This window comes from Microchirus variegatus (assembly GCF_963457635.1).
Source record: "Microchirus variegatus genome assembly, chromosome: 17".
In the NCBI taxonomy this organism is placed as follows: Eukaryota; Metazoa; Chordata; class Actinopteri; order Pleuronectiformes; family Soleidae; genus Microchirus; species Microchirus variegatus.
Window position 1 is genome coordinate 2,726,117 of NC_139818.1, and position 21,100 is coordinate 2,747,216.

Here is a 21,100-nt window from a genome sequence, read left to right on the forward strand (position 1 = left end):
CGCTTTGTGAGCGTTTACGGCACAAATGGTTTTAGTGCAGCTGTTTATCCGAGCGCTGGAGTTGTGTTTATTTATTTTATTTATTTATTTATTTATTTATTTAAATTAGGACAATGCATATTCATTGACATGTCAGCATAGAGCAACAATGTAAATATGCCAGAGTTAGCACAATAGCTAGTTTTCATCCGTTGTCCTAAGGCAGGTCAGTACATTACACATTTAACAGGACATGGTACAAAAGAATACATAAATCACAAGACATTACAAAAAAATAAATAAATAAATAAGAAAAAATAAAAGTTGACTCTCTGTTCTCCCACATTTACACTCCCTCCCTATTAGCTATAAAATAGTGGTCACACGAGAAGCCATTTAACAGCCTGAGTCACCGCCACACCTGCAATTTCTTACCATTTCATAACAGGAGTGATCTGCTGAGCACACACACACACACACACACACACACAGTAACGACTCATTGGAGAGCTCCAGCTCTCGTTTTGGATGTTTGGAACTTCACGATAATGGAATGACAGTGGAAGCTTTTGTGGAACTGCAAAAAAACGAAATAAATCCGTGCTGTTTATTTTGTAATAGAAAGAAAAGTCACGTATCGTTGGCTCCACATGTGTGAGTTTGTCTCCAGCTGAAATTCAAGTGATGATTCTGTCGTCGTGACCACGGACAGATGTTGTCGCCGGTTTCAGGCAGCAGCCAAGGTCACGACCTGAGCTAGCGTTCTCATTATCATGCTACGGTTTGTACATGTGGAAAAAAACAGCATCAACATCACAAAGTCACAAAGTTAGATGACTTTGAGCTTATTTCTCAGCAGAAACATGGAAGAAGACGAGCGTCTGCCATTGTTTGTGTAGAGACTTCAGGTTCGGCGTCAGTAGGACGAGAAGTTTGACACTTGTAGATGATGTGATGCTGTAACGGCAGCTGGTTTAATGGAACAGGAATAGTAATAATGCAAAAGTGCTGTTCAAACTTTAGGCTGCTTTTAGTGCTGAGGCTAAAATGCTTGAATTTGAAGAAGCCACTGAAGCGTCCGTACAAACCTACAGAAGATCATCCATTACCAGAGAAACGTATCAGATCGTCCTCCAACGAAACTTTACTATGGGTCATTTATGCAGGAATTACAACCCATAGGTACCTTTTAAAAACAGGCGCCACCCCCTAGTGGTGGTATAAACAACAGCAATCTGGTACTTTGGAAGTGTTGTAGCAGAAGTTTCACTTAGTGGTTAAAGTATTCTACTTTTGTTTGATCGATATGGGTTTGACTCTAACACACATATATATATGTATATATATATATTATCATTAGGAATTCTTTATTCAGCGGAATGAATCTCATTTTTGAGACCTTTCCCATGCCCCAAAACTCACAGATGTTTGCATCCACATCAGACCTGGTGAAAGATTGCGTGTGAAAGTCGTTTTTGGGGAAAAAGCGTGGAAAATTGGAAGTGGGAGGGGCTAAAAACTGCTCCGCCCCACAAAAGAGGTTGGTCAGAACATCAGCTTTAACGTACATGCACGAAACTTGGTACACGTGTTCATTAGGTTAGGGCGGTCGAAAAATGTAGTTGAACCTATGCTCTAAAACGAACAGCGAAAGCACCATCTTGTTATCATTATTATTATTATTATTATTTTTCTCTCCCTGTCTTTCTTTTGTGCCCTAACGCTAACCTCACTAACACTTGCGTTATTTGTGTATAAGAGTCTTTACGCTGCAGATGGTTTGTAGAAAACAGGTTTCATGTGTGCAGTCAGTGGTCGCTGTAACAGCAGTTGGTTTACATCGAACGGGAATGTTTTGATCATCAGCTGCAAAACAAGACAGTGATTTAGATGCAAAACCTTCTCTGAAGAATGAGTTAAAGTGCTGTGGAGTCTGTGGAATCTGGAGAAGCCACTCAAGCGTCCATATGTCTGTTTGTTGATTAAACCTGCCTTATGTCGCCAACTATTCGTGATTTCATTTCACTCATTAATTCCACCGTCTTCACTGTACGAGGCCACTTCCTCCCGTCGTCCATTTTCTTGATCTTGTTTGTGACGACTTGTTTTTCCCCTCGATTACAAATCCAATGTGTTTGTTCCAGTATCTGTCATCAGTTCTTACAAATAATAAATCTCCCTGGTGTCACTCTCACCATTTGCTCTCCTCCTACAAAACGACCCTCATGTCTCTCTGACAAACAGAAACTTACCTCTTCATCACTTCTTATCTCTGCCATCTTCTCCACACTCTCCATCGAACCCCATCCTTCCTCCTCCTCGTCTCATTTCACGCCCCCCCAAAGACTGACCCTCCCCCCCTCAGTTCCCTCCCTGTCGTGGGGAAGAGAATGACCATGCCAGGGTTGATTAGCGCCCGCATGGCCAGATGCTCTGTTAGGCTCAGCCGAGGCCTGTGGGAAAACAGAGCTGCTTATTCAAGCCTCGGGAGGTGGATTGAAAACGACGGGAACTTAAACAAGCGAACGCTCTGTCTCTCATTATGATCTCGCTGCATTCACACAGATAACGCCCACACACACACACGCACACACACACAAGTACACAAGTAAATATGTGTTACAGTAGAAGACGACACCTCTCACACCAGCAAAATATAGGAAACACTACTTTTTAAACACATCCTATACATACACATATATGTATATGTGTATGTAATATTAAGCTCACTCACACTGCCCCCTGCTGGACAATTTAGTATTACTTCAAACAATCTGCAGTGCTTGAAGGCTGTATATTTTCAACTTGATATGATTTTTGAGTTTCTCCATCCATGTTTGAAGAAGAAGAGTTGATATTATGGTCTGTATTCATGCAACATGGAGTTAAGTGTCTTTGCTCAAGGACATCATACTTAAGTCGTACTTAAGTACAGTAAATGTCATTTACTTTAAGACTTTTACTTAAGTAATACTGTAAAAAAAAAAAAAAAGACTTCAACTTCATATTCTGGTAAAGATATTTGTATTTTTACTCAAGCATCATCTTTAAGGTATTTTATACAAGACTGCTTTGTGATTTAGTTGATGTGAAAATCACTTATGATTCTTTTTATGTTATAATCATTTATTAATAAAGGTCGACCAGTATTTTTTTTTTCTTTTTCCGAGGCTAATTTTCTGAAATCAGGGAGTCCATGTAATGTTGATCTGCTTTACTTACATTTTATTTTATTTTATTTTATTTTTATTTGGTCAATATGCTCGGCTGATTTTTAATTAAGTTTCCATCCATTTTTATAAATATAGCAGCATAATAACTTTAAATGATACTCAACATTTCTTTATTTAAATCAACATTACACGTGTTTCCATTATCTGGATTTTGTCAAACAGACTTTTGTATGAAACTAAAGTTTTAGTTTTTAACTCTGTTAACTCTCGATTCAAACCCAGATTACATTCCTAACATCAGTAAAGTCGTCATTTATCTGACAGGAAAGAACACGCTGATCCAAACCAAATTTAGATTCACGAGCTGTTTCCTTTCCCTGTGTAAACTGTAAATCTGTTTTCCTCTCTGCACACGAGCTATTAGGGTGATTTTAATGGAAGGTAAAATGAGGCTGGAGATTGCTACAGGGCTCAAAACCTGAATTCCCTGCTCGCCACAAACTCACTGCAAAGTAACTCATTCAAATGTGGACGGATCGTATTTAGTAAAATACCCAAAAGGTTTATATCAACGAGGTCTGAGGTCGTTAACGTCCACATCCAGACCCTGAGGCTTAAACCGCCGACTTATAATTAATAAATCACAGCATCAATGTCCATGTTTTTGATTTCTGTGAATTAAATCACGCATCAGCATTATTAGAAACTCTAAAGACTGATTACATGAGCTGTCAATCATCGGCCAATCACATTAGTGGATTCTGATGAGCATTTGGACCAAAGAGTGGAGAGATTAGATGGGGAAAAAGGACTTAATCTGAGAGTCAAACACAGATTAGAATATGGACAGTTTTTAGTTAACAAAAATAGGAAAACGTGAGGCTTCATTAATAACTTTTTCTTGAAAATGTGTCATTTCAATGTAAGATGATTTTTGTTGGTTCACAGATTACTGTACTGATTTATAATCCCATAATCAGTGTGACACAGGTCACCAGATTAGATATTGGAAATGTAATACGACCATAAATCCCGTTCATTGCACGCTTCACCGTGCACCGACTGTAAAAATGTAAATAAAATGCAGCGACAGCGTTTTTTGGCTGAGTCAGTTCTGTTCTGTTCTGTCGGCTGCTGCTTATTTCTTTTATTTTTCTTTTTTTCTTTTTTAATGGGAGGAGAATGTTTGTGACACAGCTGGAGAATGATGTCTGTGAAACGACCGGCTGTAGACGCTAAACGCAGTCGCCCCCAAAATGTGGACTGAGCATCGGTGAAAAGGTTTAAAATGACTGTTTGGGGCTGATATTGGTATCTGTGGATATTGAGCCGTCGCTAGAAAATATTGTTCCATTACCAGTGTATTAACATTAACACAATAATGTACATTTCACAAATAATGGTAAATAAAAATGTCCGAAAAAGGAGTAGGCTGAAGCCAAGGGCTTATTATAGCCTATCCTTTGTTGTATCCTGAATTTTATTCAAACAATATGGCATCCGGTAGATGATAATACACAAATAAGAAAAGAAATATATAAAAAGGAAACAAAGAACAATTAAACTTAACAAACATAAAAATAGAGAGTTTTTCTCTCTAAATGTTAATTCATTATATCCCTGTTCCATGTCGAGTGTCTATGGATCAGTCGGAACTTCCCAATCTACCTATATCTGATTATGTATATTTATACATATATGTATATGTATGTATATGTATATGTGTATGTTTATATGTATATATATATATATATATATTTATAAACTGAATATTGGGGGTTTGAATCTTTGGGTGGCTCACAATTCGATTCAAAATAGATTCTCGATTCAAAAATTGATCCAACGCATAGTGTGTTAAGGCAAATTATGTCATCAAAACATCAGTTTGTATAAGATAATGTGATCACACAAAGGCAAACTTAAGACAAAAGTGAACATTTATTCATCCAAAACGAATAAAAACTTACTTCCTGTACAAAAAACAACTTTAGCATAAATAAAAGCTTAGATTAGCTGCCCTTTTCTCCTAGAAGTTACAACAATAAACTGTACACAAATAACACAAACTGGTGTTTTGTGTGGTTTTTCAAAATAGAAACTTTATTTAAAAAAAAAATATATATATATATATATATATATGTGGATGATTAGAATCGCGATTCCTATGTGAATGGATTTTTTCCCCCACCCCTACTGTGTGTATATATATGTTTATGTATATATTTAGTGTTGCCTTAGAGCCTGAACTGATTTACGTCACGCGTCGGCACCAAAGTGCACTCAGGTCTATTTCAGAGAAAACCATTAACAAATGAAAGGTTTAACGAGTTTATTTTTTCAGGTGTCTTTTCAATTAGATTTTGCATAAATCAAAGACCGCTGAAAGAAACAGAATTATTACTTTACTTTAAGGTTGTTGTTGTTTTTTTACGACGCTAAACACGTGTGTCTTAAGGGACCTGATCTATATCTGCAGAGAGAAAGAAGCCGTAAATAAGACTCAAGTCGCTCCATAAACCTGAGCGTGCTCTCATCACACATCACTTTGACTGAAGGTCTCGTCAAGGTCATGGAGTTAAAGGATCAGAGATAAGCAGTCGCTCATGTGCTCCATAAGTTACTGACATCATCGACTTAAATGACTGGTTTGATTTTATTTTCTCATTCTTCAGCCGCTGTTAAATCTGTTAAATCTGTTCAAACATTGATATAATCTGTGCCTCCTTCAATCAAAGTGCTTTGTTTGCCGTGGTTTGTGCAGTCGAGCATTAACTTAACTTAACTCTGGGTGAATTCTTGTGTTTTGTGTGGTATTAAAGCTCCCACAGAGTGGCCCTGTTGCACATATATGTTAGTTATGGAGGTCTACTTACATATATTAACTTGTTTTTATGCTCAAAAACCTCCTAGTTGCTGTAAACGAGCCGATAGAAATCTGTCTTTTCTGACGATGTTCGTCAGCCGCGATGTTTCAGAGTGAACTCTGACCCCCAGAGGACAGAGTCTTGGGATTGGCCAGTACTATTCAGCACACCCGCTCTCAGAAGCGCAGCTCCCCCCTCTGGAACGGTGGATGCACTGCTCCTCATTATCAAAACATTGTTTTAACAGTGTTTAAAAATAGCTTCTTCAAGACTCCCCGCCGCAGTCCCTTTGACGACCTTTGACCCGGAGTCAGACCCAGAGTCAGAAGACACTGTCGCTCGTGAAACACCTCCACAACGGACGTTATTCTTCTTCTGCGGTTCAATGTACGCAACCAGAGACCAGATTACCAGATTACAATAAAACACAGCGTTCTCAGCAGTGGCTGAACTGTTTGTTTAGAACCTTCAGGGCTTCATAAACAAAGTAATGACGCAGATACACACTAAAAAACAGCGTTAATTGGAACTTCCGGTCGAGTTCCGCTTTAAAACAAAGAATCCCAATGGCGTTTGATAAATGACGAGATTTAAATCAATTTTTTCACAGTGTATTTTGTGCTTATTAATGTGTTAGAATGCAAATAAACGATTATACTCTAACGTGGTTTGGATAGACGGAGCTAATGTGGATGATGAAACTGTGGGCAATCGCCTCAGGAGGAATTAAGTCTTAAGTGAACGTGGTGAAGTTTTTCATGTTCGGATCCTTTCGCTCAGTTGCTGCTAAATTTTCAACATTAAATTTGACGAATGGGAATTTGCCTCAAACGTGCTTGTTAACCTTGAACTCTTGATCGGGAGCAGAGTCTCCTTCCGTGTTCTCGGTGAAGCTAAAGCTCGGCTTTGTGGCTTTTCTTTGTAGTGTCACACCAGAGGAGAACATGCAATCTGCTCTCTTTATTCTCATAGTTGCAGCTTTACAGTTTTGCACAATGACAGGAGTTTAACGCTACGTTCATACCAACACAACGTGGAATCATTTTTGTGCATTCTGAGCTGGTCGTCGGCGTATTATGGTCATAGGAGAAGACGGAAGTGATGGGTTTTCCTTTTCACCAGCAACCCTGACTAATATCAGATGTATCTCTGCAGAGAAGATACCGTCATAGTATGTGGTTTCACAACACAATTCAGAGCCTGGACACAACTTGCCGAGATTCACCATTTACTTTGTGAGCTCCGTATGGATGAGAACCACTTCCAGTGATACTTCCTTTTTCAAACACACCCTTCAAAATCAAGTCAGCAGTTATACTTCACTTGGTTCCTCATGTTCAGATATTTCAGTCCTATTTAAATACTCATTTACACCTATTATTCACCTGTTACCTATTCTTTAAACTGACTTTTGGCCAATGGGAATGCATTTAATCTGCATTCATTCCCAGGTCAAATGACTTGGATCATCTCAGGTCTGCAAAAGTGGGAACCAAGACTGCAGCAAACACTAGTTTCCTACTCGTCTTCTTCATTTATGGCAACAATAATTTCATTAGGAGGAAGTGAACGTACCAAGTCTAATAGGGGTGTTTTAGAGCACCCGCGTTTCACAGGTAACAGCCTGTCTTCAGAGAACACCCCCCTTGTTTTCCACTATTTTGGTTTAGTCCAGCCCAGTGGGTTGTTGTCGCTCCGTGGCTCATGAGCGACAGACAGATTAGCGTTGCCATTAATTAGACGTAAATGTTGAGCTTTCATTTGAGGCTACAGTCAGTCCTCCTGTCACATCCATGTCAAATACATCATCAGAGTGGCAGCATTTTTCAAAAGTAGATGACGGGAAAAAAGTGGAACACAAACAGTTTGCTTTTCACAGCTCTACTACAAACATGACATATCATTTAAAAACGCTAAGCTAAGGTTGCTCCGTCCGTTTTGAGTATGAACATATCAGAATTATTAGCATATTTCAATGTTTTAGTCTAATAATCGTTGATTGGTTTTATAACTGCAGGCTACGCAACAGCAGCAGCGTCCATCGGTCTGTTTGTGTCTCAGCCGCGAAGCTGAGCTCCTATGTTCAGTCTCGCTCTGTATTCCTCAACAGTTATTGTGATGATATTACTAGTTGACATAGTACATTATTGTCGGATATCACAGGCCATGATATTGCGCAGATGAACGTAATGCAAAACGCTGTCAGAGCCGTCAGAATCTGTTGAACTGCAGCCTCGGCTGCGGGTCTTTTCAAAATAAGAGCGGCAGCAGCACAGGTACTTTGCGGGTGCGGGTCTTTTCAAATTAAAATAGCCGCACTTGGGACAGTGCTCCATATCTCATCATTTGGATCAATTGAAAGATGGATTGAAGTTGCAGAAAGATGCAAAAAAAGCAGATGTGCATCTAGGCTGTATATTTTGAACTTCAGCAGGTTTTAATGTGTAAACCCTCCCCCTTAACGAAGTTTGAACGGATATTCCAACCAAATGAAAGCCACCGTGCTGTTTTGGTATCTTCCTCCTCTGACTCGTGTGTTTGTGATGTCACAGTTCACACACACACACACACACAGGTTTTATGCGGCTTCCACACAATCCCAGGTCGACCGTGTGGTTTCTGTGTGACAGAGGCTTACGTGGATCTAGCAGAGGTCTCAGGATCCAGCCTTGAGCCACAGTTTAGTGCTGTTTACTGACGCTCCGACCTACTGAAGAAAGGCTTTATCCTTGAAGGTCACTGTGGATAAAACAAAGCTCTACATCTATGAGGTCACATGTGGACTCCTTTGTATCAGATTACACAGAGAGAGAGACTTGATAGAGGAGAAAGACAAAGGACAGAGAGTCAGAGAGAGGGATACTCAACAGAGACGTTAAGTAGATGAATGTGATCGACACGGAAGGTGAAATGGATTCAGCTGATCTTAGATTTTTATTTCAGATGAAATCAGATGTTTTAACAAAAATGTTCTGGAAATGAGTTGTAGAGGTTGTACGATTTAGACCTTGATTGAACTTTCTGTGGCTGTAATGCTGTGTTTCCACTATGGTACGGTCCAGTAACACTCTGAGAAATAAAGGTATATGGTTCTTCGGCTTGTCCTCATAGGAGAACCCTTTTGGAGGGTCCCACCAAGAACCCTTTTAAAACCCTTTATTCAGGAAAGGGTTCTCTGGATCTAAATGGTTCTTACTGGAACCATTAGTGTTACCAAGAACCCTTGAAAAACCCTTTCTTTTCTGAAAGGGTTTTTCAGAAGCAAATGGCTCCAGGTAGAACCTCAGCCCTTGTAGAAGAACCCTTTTGGAACCCATCATTTCTAAGAGTGTACAGTATGGTTAAGAGTGGTAAATCCCTAGATCAGGCTTTATTTGGTAGGTTAGGTATCCTTCGATCATCGTGTAGCAGAGTTCACTAAGAGTTTTATTGTTCACCCGCTAACGCGGAACCTGAGCTGGGATTAGATCCTACAGATGCTGTGTTGGTGCAGTGGTATCCAACTATCGCTCGATGGCCACGTCAGATACGAGATACGTAGCGCGACGTCGTACCGATGCGACGAGAACCAACGACGTAATTGAGCGCAATACCTCAGACGGCAATGGAGGACGTCCTTTGGCTCGCTGACGTCAAGCTTTGTATGAGAATAGACGAGATGTTTGTGGGTGGAGTAGATTGAGCTTTTTTTGGAACCCCAAGGGAAGAGTTTGTAAGAAATGGAACAGTAGGGAACAGTTATTTTGGTACTTTTCCTAATGGAAACGCAAAATAAGATATGCACCATACTGGACTTTACCAAACCGAACTGTTCCATTCAATGCAAACACGGCTTAGACGTCTTCATCCACTTATATCTGCAGTGCAGTGGCTCCTCCACACGTCTGTAGAATAATAAGCAGTGACCTTAAATGATCCAGCTGGTCGAGTTGATGGTGCGCGCTGGTTTTGGACAAAAGAGTCGAAAAACAAAATAGACGGTAACCATGGACACTTACTGTGAAGACTCTGTCAGCAGGTCCTCTCATCTCCACAAACTGTACACTCTTACTATTCAGTGAATAGAAAACAAGGACGTTCAAATGAAGGCGACGCCGGAAGCGAGAAAACTGGAATGATTTGACCTAAGAGAAGAGTCCGTCTGTGGTCGATGTCGCGGCACTGATTCAACCTCGTCTCGACAGCGTTTACTTCTTAAAAAGAAGTGCACAAATAATATTTTTCATCGCTGATTTCACCAGGTTTTTGCTGTGTAGTCACTTATGTAAGTCATTATCTTAGAGGCACTGGATAATGACTTCAACAATGAAATGATGCAAACCCTGTTCACTGAGCAGTTTCAGAAACGCTAAAGACTTTGTGTACAGTTCATTTGCATGTGTGTGCGTGTAGGTGTGTGTGTGTGTCCCCTTCTGGCAATCGACTGTATAAGTAGGAAATTATGACCTTCCCATGCTGTTTGTCCTTAGGTGTATTATGTGCGTGTGTGTGTGCACGTGTGTGTGTGTGTGTACATCAGGCTTTAATCTGGGGAGCAGAGTTGTTTTTGATTATTCCTCAGGATGTAATTATGTCAAGAAGTCACCGTGATGATAATATGCTAATTCATATTCCTGGGTAATAAGTCCACAGTGTGATATTTGTTTGTGATATTTAATGAAGAAAAAAACAAAACAAACAAGTACAGACTTGAATGAGTTTTTTTGATATGAAGTGAGAAGGTGAAGAAATAATAATCAAACCCTGGGATAATCTCATTCAGAGTTTGCTGCATCATTTCGCAAAACACGGGTAAAAACACGTCGGATTCCATTAGCGTCCTGGATTAAGCTGCTGTTCTTCATCCTCATATTTATTTAGTATTATTCTGTCTTTCCTCTGCCTCTGTGAGACTGTTCCGTCATTTAACCCCCGGGATTTAAACACACACATATGAAGGGATTACAGGAGGAAACAGGATTACATTTTTTTTTGGAAAAGTCGTCTCTTTGTGTTCAGTGAAAAACACGCTGTCTGTGTGTCATTATACTTAATTTACCTCAGATTACACTCTTATGGGCCCAGGTTTCCCCCAACGCTGCTGCTGCTAATGCTGCTGCTGCTGTTTCTGCTGATGCTAATGCTGCTGCTAATTAAACCCGCTCCGTTAATCCCCCTGATGAAAACAGCGAGGAAACGACGCTCGTACTGAAACAATAACAGGCAAACTGCAAGTGCAATAGCAGACAAGTGTGTGTACATACACACGTGTGTGTGTGCGTGCGCGTGTGCGTGCGTGTGTGTGTGTGTGTGTGTGAGAGAGGGAAAATAAGGAAGCCACAGTGAATGTCATGTTGCTCCACATAATAGGCTCTCATGCCATTCAGAGCTCCTTCTTCAGACTTGTTCTCTGTGACAGAATCGTGGCTGAGAGAGATGACAGACACACACACACAAACACACACAAACACACACACACACACACACACACACACACACACACACACACACATACACATACACACACACGTTGCATGCATTTGGATAGCCTGAACAGAGTGTTATTGCTCTGCTTTACTATAACCACTTATAGTGCTCACACCTGACATTAACCTAAACACAAATAAAGACTTAGATCTAAACATAACCAGGTCTTCAGGAATGAGGTCCTGCCTCATTAGGACCAGGTTTTGGTCTCCATGAAGGACCAACTGGTCCTGACAAGGTCAGTGTTTATAAGTGCATCTAAATCTAAATCTAAAACTGGTAACGAGAGCTATAAAAGCACTATTTTTCTTATAGTAGGTTCCATATTTATAATAATATGGATTGGTCAGACGTTTAGCACCATGAACACACACACACACACACACACACACACACACACACACACACACACACACACACACACACACACACACACACACACACACACACACACACACACATCAGTCATGCATGCACGCACACACATTCCAGCAGGGTTAATATTCCTGGTATAGATCAGTTTCCCGTGGACTGAGACGTGACCTGATGACTTTTCCTCTCATCACGTTCATTTAGTGACTTTTGAGTGTTTTTCAGTGTTTTTCAGTGATGATGAAACCACAGAACACAACAGGTGAGTCAACAAAGAAAAGAAACGACTAAAACCTCTCACTGATCTTTACAATCTTTAGAATTGTAAATATTCTTAAAAGATAATGAACTAAATGATCTCAGTGATGGCGTCTCATCGGTCTGGGATCTCTCTTTTTGAGACAAAGTTTATGTTCATTATTAGAAGATAAACATATCAACAGATTTTATTTGCTACTTTTTACCCCACAAATAGAGAGGAGAACTAAAAATAAGTTAAGATGTTGTTATTATTATTATTATTATTATTATTAATAACTCTCATTTCTTTGAATGTGATCACCATCTCCTGAGTTAAAGGCTCTCCAAAGTAAAGGTTTCTTCTTTAATTATTTAAAATCAGATTTAACCAAACGTAAAATCAAACGCGTGTTCCAAAAAGGACACGACTGTCTTACTGGTGATTAATATTATTATTAATAATAACACTTAAATGAGAAAACAAAAGGTGCATCAATAGATAAATACATAAAAATATAGTAGAGGAAGTTCTTCAGATTGAATTTCAAAGCATGCAGGCGGGAAAATAATAATACAAATCGAATTAAAGGGCAAAATAAAGTTGTTATTCAAAAACATCTAATGCAAATGACAGAAATAGACACATTTGTTTTATGTCACTGAAATTTTAATCTGAATAAAGTGTTTTATTTTTTAGCCGTTTTCTTCGATATCAACAGAACTTGATTAGAAATAAGAAAACTTGACATGAAATGAAGATGAAGTCTTTTCAAATTCAGACATAATTCATCTGTGGGGGGAATTTAATGTGTTACATTTGTTTATTCAGCATTAGATAAAGTGTAAATATATTTATCTATTAAAATGGAATGTAAACATTAGAAGAATATGTGCTCAGTAGGAGATTTGAAGTTCTACTGAGCTGTTAATGATGCTGTAAAAACCCACTGGGTTTATAAAAGCACAATTATTATCACTAAATCATTAAATTCACCTTGAAGCAAGTGAAGAATGGTACAAAACTAAATAAAGACGCTTTAATAATGATAATGATTTTGCTTTTTTAAGCATTTCTTGGAACAGATTAATCATCATAACAGAAAGTGTGTGTGTGTGTGTGAGACAGTAATGTGTTCATAAGTCATGTTAAAGCTGACGTTCTCATGTGATAAAAGCTCAGTGATGTTACTCAGAGGGAAAGAGAAGACAGAAAACAGCGAGGCAGCACAGACATTAGGCTCTTGATTGCATATGGTTCTCAATTCCGCTCCCTGCCACTGCCAATAACACCGAGGAGACGCCACGGTGGCAGAGGAGGAGGAGGAGGAGGAGGAGGGAGGCGCAGGGTGGTGGAGAGGTTGAGTGTAATGGAGTCAAGACCTCAAACAGGCTGTCAGATGCTGCTCACTCGCTGCACAGCAGTCACTGCTTTCACACACAAGATGTCCAATATCTCTGCAGAGACTGCTGCTGCGTTCATGTGTGTGTGTGTGTGTGAGTGTGTGAGTTCCACTCCTCCCTAACCCCCCCCCACAAAGATAAATCTTAATTACACAATGGAGTGCAGGCCATGTGCCATCTCATCATACCATGTCAAATCTCATAAGCAGCAGCAGCAGCAGCAGCAGCAGCAGAGAGCGTGAGGAGGAGGAGGAGGAGATGGAACTGTGTGAGATGGAGTGAGGAAATGTGTTTATCTTGTGGAAAACAATATGATGAAGAGTCAGAATTGAAAGATGGGGTCACAAGAAAAAAAGGAGGGAAATGTTTTTATTATGAAATGTCTCCATCAGCAAACCTGATCCAATCTTTTTATACAGAGTCCAATACTTTAATAACAAAACAAGGTTATTGTCAGTAAAATTATTCATGCTTATGATGCTGCTGCTTATGATGCTGCTGCTTATGATGCTGCTGCTTATGCTGCTGCTGCAGGTGTCACCAGGATCTGTGTTTGTGTACATGTTGTTCAACTGTGACGAAAATAGTACAAATAATGTTGAACACGTGGTTAGATATCACAGTGTTTACTTTTATATGCCGTACAAACACTGATGAGGCTCGCTGTTGTCAACTCGTGTCACAGCCATGTTCACTCACCGTGTGTGTGTGTGTGTGTGTGTGTGTGTGTGTGTGTGTGTGTGTGTGTGTGTGTGTGTGTGTGTGTGTGTGTGTGTGTGTGTGTGTGTGAGTGTGAGTGTGATGTTGCATGAGTTAGGTGGAGGTTAAGGTCTGTTTTTATGTGTTGCTTCTTTACTGTCGATGACCACTCATCATTGCTGCGTTACACTTCAGGTTTGACACCTAATTTCTTAGGAAATGGTAAATTATTTGAGTTTGTGGTTAAGGTTAGGTGTTACCTGGTGATGCTAGTGTGTGGAGTGTCCTGAGAAGAATAGCTATGAAAACCCATGTGTGTGTGAGTGAGTGAGTGAGTGAGTAAGTGAGTGAGCTGTCAGGGCTGAACTAACTGAAGTGGAGTGGCATGGTATGACCTCCAATATCAAATATAACAACTGTGAAGTAAAAGCCAGGTGAGGACATCGGTGTGACTGTCAATCTCTGGAGATTATGGGCCAATTCCAATTCCTATTTTAACCCTCAATCTTAACTGGCCTCAAAACCAAGTGTTGAGGGTTATTTTGTCACTTAGAAATGGGACACCCCTTAAATGCAGATACGTCTTCCAACTGTAGGGGGCAGAATAACGCCAAAGCTGCGTCCAGTCTGTCAACTCCAAAAAAGAAGAAGAAGAAGAACACATTTACGTCAGGATTATTTATTCTGATCCGTTTGTCAGTCAAGTTATTAGGTTGTCAGTTAGTTATAAGATGATACTCATACAAATATTCAGCTGACAGTTACCACACACCACGACTTATTGAAAAGTAAACCACACCGGCCGACCATTGACAAAAGATCGTAAAATAAAAATAAATGTTACGCAACAATGACGTCAGTAATCCATAATATGGGCCTAAACTAAGATGATACAATGGTTTTCATCATTTTTATATCTCTATTAACAAAGAAAATACTTCATTTGTATCGCACTCGTTTCGCTGCTTTCGAGGCCATCTTTATGTGAAAACACGCAATGCATTCTGGGTAGCCCTTGCTCCCAAGGGTGGTCTTAGAAAATCTCTATATTGAGGGCGATACAGCCCTTAAACTTGGCCTCAACTTTTTCTGAGAATCGGGACAGCACTTGGACTAGAGGGAGAGCATTTTTGAGATTGAGGGTTAAGATAGGAATTGGAATTCACCCTATATGTACTATATAAAAAAAAGAAAATCCCATTCTGATTCAAAAATCGTTTGTCCGATCCTTCTTCTTTCATGTCTTTTATCTTCCCCGAGAACATAAAATACATGTTTTCTCTATTTTCGCCTCTTTCTGCCGCTGCTGTCGACGACTGGATCTACTTTTCTGAAAGGATTAACCCGGCGCATGAATACGTCGTGTTTTTTTTAAACATGTCACAGAAAGAATGGGCCTGGTGGCATCGTTGTGTCGTGCTGAGTCATCGTGTCCAGCGTGATCTCTTAAAACCCCCCCGGCCCCCCCAGAGTAATGGTCAATCGCGGAAAGTGTGGTTTTAGGGTAAGTGTACCTGTGCACAGGTTTGTGGCCTGTTTGTGGTCAGATATACGTGGGCTTTTTGTGTTGCTGTGGTTGTGGACAGGGTTCAGTCAGGCGCACAACATGATGGAGCTGGTGTTGTTGTAGAACATGGACGATGAAGAAATCCCTGTACAAACAGCTCTTAGCTCTGCTGGCTGGGAAAAGAGGCTGGGGCAGCTCTCCCAGAATAAAAGCTCCTGTCCTTTTGTTTCCACCCCTGTTGTCTTTCCACCGCTGTGGGTTTGTGGAGTCTGGTCTGTGTGTGTGTGTCTGTGTGTGTGTGTGACATTTGTTTGTGACTATTCTGGACCTTTTGGTGTCGCCAAGATGACGCCTCGCAGAGACGCTGTCCAAGACAGTGTCAACACAGGAAGTTGAGGCAATCAGGAAGCGGAAGTTGATGTAACTCAGAATACAATTAATAATTGTTAATAAACATACAGCTTGACATGGAAATGTTAAAGAGAGGATAAGTAACTCAGCGATGTGATCGTGTCGTTATGATTTGCATATATTTTGACTGTAAATATTCATGAATGAATGAATGATTGTAAATGTATTACTTGTAAACATAACAACATGAATGAATGATGGGATTTGTTTGCGTCACGTTACTCTAATAACACTAATCTGCAACATGTTTCCTCGTTTGGCCTGACGTCAAGTGGGCCCTCAGTATTACGTTATAACGAGAAACTATCACGTTATTTCGAGATAAGATGTGTTCTCGTTATAACGTCAAAACATCATATGTAATAGATGTGTAATAGTTTCTGGAAATCACGTGACAGTTTCTCGTTATAACGAGAAAACATCTCGAAATTAAGTGATAGTTTCTCGTGACAACATAAAAGTTTCTTGAAATAACGTGATAGTTTTTCATTATAACGAGAAAACATCTTATCTCGAAATAACGTGATAGTTTCTCGTTATAACTTAGTTTCTCGAAAATAACATAACAGTTCCGCGCTATAATGAGAAAAGGGGCAGCTGTGGCCTAGTGGTTAGGGCTTCGAGCTCGAGAGCCGGTTCAATCCCTGACCAGTCCGCAGCTGAAGTGCTGTTGAGCAAGGCACCTAACCCCCTCACTGCTCCCCCCGCGCCGCTCACATGCTCACTGGCATGTGAGCCAGTTAGCATGTTCTCCACCTCACTGTGTGCTGTGTGTGTGTTCACTAACTCACTGCAGAATTAAATTTCCCCTTGCGGGACTTAAAGGGTTCTTAATCTTAATCTTAAAACATCATCTCGAAATAGTTTCTCATTATAACGGAATACTTTCTCGATATAACGTAATATTGAACACCACACTTTTTTTTGTATGTGTGGCAGCAATGCGCTTCCATAATTTAGCACAAAATTAACAAATAAATTCTTAACATGATGGTAGCGGCGCCTTGAGTTTGTAGTTATTATTCTTTTAACCGTAACAAGTGTTATGTTAGGTCGAGTTTCTGTTAGCACTGGAATAGTTCTGTGAGCAGCAGTAACGTTAGCTTTTGCTAAAAACACACTTTTACACTTTTCTTTATAAGGGTTTTGTCATAATTTTTTTACATGATACAAGTTGCTGTATTTACAGTAGTTGTCTGTAAACTCTACAGCGCAGTCACTGATCACAGCTAGCTTTATCGTCGTTAGCAGATGGTTGGGTGTCAGAGAATGGCAGCTAACTGTGCTAACTCGCTGCTTCCAGCTGTTCTGTTCCAAGTTGGAAACATGAATATTAATAACAACGCTGCTTGTGTAGACGCGTGTCGCTACTTTGGCACTGAAATATGAGGAAATGGTACTAATTTGGCAGTGGTTTTTGCTACCTGTTAGCCTCTGTGTGCTACATGTGAAGCGCAGAGTCGCTCAGAAGCTCCACACAGTCGTCCTGATTGTGTCTGCAGCTGGATAATTGGCAGTGGTTCTGTCACTCAGATCTGCAGCAGATGACACCGTGGAGTCATCACGTGTCCCTCTGTTTTTAACAGGAAGTCTGAATACAAGATAAGGACGAAAACAAGAAGCCCATATTGAGATTTAAACATGGTTTCTCATATAACTGTGCACACACACACACACACACACTCAGCTGGCTGCACATAAAGAGTATCTAAGGAGTGGAACACTGACATCATTTAACGCCTCAGTGCGTTCAACATCCGCTCGCTCTTTCTCCGGCTCTTCATCTCATCCAGTTGAAGATGGAGTCCATGAATTACATGAAGTGTTTCTTTCACTGCGTGTGTGTGTGTGTGTCCTTAGCATTTGAATTATGTCGTCTCTCTGCGTGTGTGTGTGTGTGTGTGCTGTGATTTTTGATTTTAAACTACATATTTTGTGTTGACACACTTAGCTCCAACATCGTATTATTTGTCAGTTTTGTTTGTTATCTAACCATGTCTGTGTTTCTTGGATAAACACTACAAAGCTCTTCACAGTAGAAGCCTTCTCAGGTCTTGAAGGACGAGAAAACACTGTGGTTTTTCTTTATTTACAGGTGCTCTCCACAGACTGTGTTATTATGATAAGAGTGCTGTCCAGCTGTCTGTTTGCTCGGGTTACAGCTCCATTATCTTCTCCCTGTCTTCATTTTTTGCAGGCACAGAAATCGTGGATAGAAAGAGCCTTCAGCAAGAGAGAATGTGTTCATATCATAGTGAGCGCCAAAGACCCCCATAGGTGAGTTACATTGCACACGGTTTCACTTTTGTAATACAGACTTTTTAACTCTAAATCTGCATCACAGGCATGTGTTAAATGTATTAAAACATCAATGTTAAATGCACTGCACCCCTGGTTCTGTGGTACGTGAGCTTCCTCTGGTGGTACTTGGAGATCAGAGTGGATCTGAGGACTTTCTCTCGAAAAATAATAATTAGATTCACTTTGTCTTGCTCCATCTTAATCTAATTTCACTGTATGATTATCTTCTTGGGAATAATAAATCTGCCTCCTGTAGCTGACTTTGCCCGGCCTATTTACCTTCTGTATTTTCACGTTGGCGATAACTGTGTTACCTCAAGAGAACTCCAAATCCTTCAACGTGATCCATGTTAAACCCACACATACACTACACCTGCTTTAGTGTGAGATACAACACCAGACCAGTTCACAGAGAAAATAAAATAAATAAAATACACACCGTTTTGGAAAGCTATAAAATGTTCCTGCTCCAGATGGACAATAAAGTTCTATTCTATTCCATTGGAATGGATGAATATGAGTCTGAGAGAGACTTTTAACTTTTATCTCATTTTCTTCTACAAAGTCGGCGCCATGTTGACTTAATCCTAAAATCTGTACAACAGCTTTGAGGAACACGCTCAGAGAGTCGAGGCTAAGGCGTAGGACACACACACGCACACACACGCACACACACGCACACACACACTCTTGTACTTGCTGCATACTGAGGACTGGGTTGCTGACAAAGTGAGGACCAGCATTTCCACTTTATAAATCAACACAATTACAAATATCTACTTCATGACTGACATCTACAAAGAACTACTGGTTGCAGTACCATAAAATGTCTGCAGGTGGAGCCCCAGAGCAAAAAGGGCTGGAAAACTTTTTTTATTTTTTTTTTATTATTTTTTTTTTTGGTCCAAAATTTGACATAAACGTCAGGCTATATTATGTCGTCCAAAATTTGAAAAAACTAATTGAAAAAAAACTTTTGGTCCAAAATTTGACAAAAATGTCATACTATACTATGTCGTCCAAAATGTGATTTTTTTTTTTTTACAAATTGAGTATAGCATGTTATAGCAACCGCAGGAAGTGATTTCAATGAAAACAAAGTGAGGACCGGCCAAAATGTCCTCACTCCACAAGTACAAGAACACACACACAGTCCAAATTGATTACTAGCAGGTGGTGGAGAAGGGAAAGAGAAGAGAAAGACCTGGTTGGCGACAGTGTCATCACACAGATGGTCATGTCGTAGCTTTACTCCACGTCCAAATGTCCAAATGAAATAAAGGAAGTCGTAGAAGAAGGATAGGATGGGAATTAGTCATTGAAATTGTGCTTTTATAGCACATTTAAAAACAAACCTCAGTGGCTGCACAAACAACACAGAGATAAATATTAACAGATAAACTGTAGGAGCCTTTTCCTTTTGTTTCTATATTTCCATTCTTTAATTTAAAATGTCCCTTTCACAGTGTTTTGTGTGATTGATGATGGTGCAGGTTCTGCAGACTGGGAAAACACAGTCTTTAGACCCTGTTTCATTTGCAGAACACAGTTTTGTTTTTTCGTGTATGACGACACTTTCAGAATATTTTCTACGACGCCGCTCTGTAAGGCCACTGAGCGTCTGTCGCTCTCCGTCGCCCCTGGAACGACTCACGCAAGCATCAAAACGCCAAAATAAGTCATTTTAAAATAGGCTGTGAATGCTTCGTGGTGAGACAAACAGCCAATCGCAGCGCTCCCTCTGCCAGTTTAGCCTTAACGTGCTGAATCGGCCGTAAATCTGGCTCTGCCAACGCTAACGAGAGCCAACGGCGGCACAGACGCTGTGACGATGATGAGGGTTTGGACGCTCGTCAACCGCCTGACAGCTGACACACACACATAAGGAGGACATGCTGCTGCTTGTTAGGTAAACAGAATTAACATAACTAGAGGAAAGCAGGTGGAAGTCATGAGGAGGAGGAGGAGGAGGAGGAGGAGGAGGGCTGAACGACATGTTCGTCAAGATCAAATCAGCGTTTTTTTCTTCTTCTTTTTCTCTTTTTGTCAAAAACACTTGTGCTTCAAGCCAAAGGAAACGAAAAGCACCTTTAAAGGTTTAAAGATGACGGAAACATGAAGTGAAAATCAAAGCGTCTCCTTCTCCTTCTCCATCCTCCTGTGAGGCTGAGCTCTCGCCTCCAGTTAGAAAGAAACACCACGATTCATACTGTACAATTGAGCTGTCACTCAAGCTGACGCTGCTGCTAAATCCTGATTTGCGAAGCGTTGCCGAGTTAATAGAAGATGTTAGACTTTCAGGCTGCACAGATTCTTCTCAGTTAGAAAAAACCTGAATCATTCAAACTAACTTTGCTTTAATTGCTTACGCTGCATGCGACAGATGTTAAATGACAATTTAATGAAGTGTCAGCACAGGTGTTAGCCAATCAGATCAGGTTTATGAGTTAAAATTAAAACTGCAGCGCTCATTTAAAGGCAATTCTCTGACTGTGTTTTTGTCTGAATGTACAAACATCATAACATCATCACTGAAAACCAGCTAACTCTTGATATCATGTTTGTTATTGGTCAAAAACATGATCCAGAACTCACTTTTACACTTCACTAAACACGAGATGTAAAAGACAGATGAGCAGAAGAAAAAGAGCTCAGCGAGGGGTCACACAAGTGTCGTTTTACACCAG

At 40.2% G+C, this 21,100-nt stretch overlaps 1 protein-coding gene across 1 annotated transcript in view; it reads left to right on the forward strand.

Annotated features, from left to right (window-relative positions):
* The window catches only part of trpm3 (transient receptor potential cation channel, subfamily M, member 3), a gene marked incomplete at both ends in the record, with an annotated part of 212,875 nt that overhangs the window by 85,520 nt on the left and 106,255 nt on the right, over window positions 1-21,100 (forward strand). Inside the window, one exon of the mRNA XM_083904273.1 lies at window positions 18,310-18,389. Within this exon, the coding sequence (XP_083760399.1) occupies window positions 18,310-18,389 (80 nt within the window). The remainder of the gene's footprint in view (window positions 1-18,309; window positions 18,390-21,100) is intronic.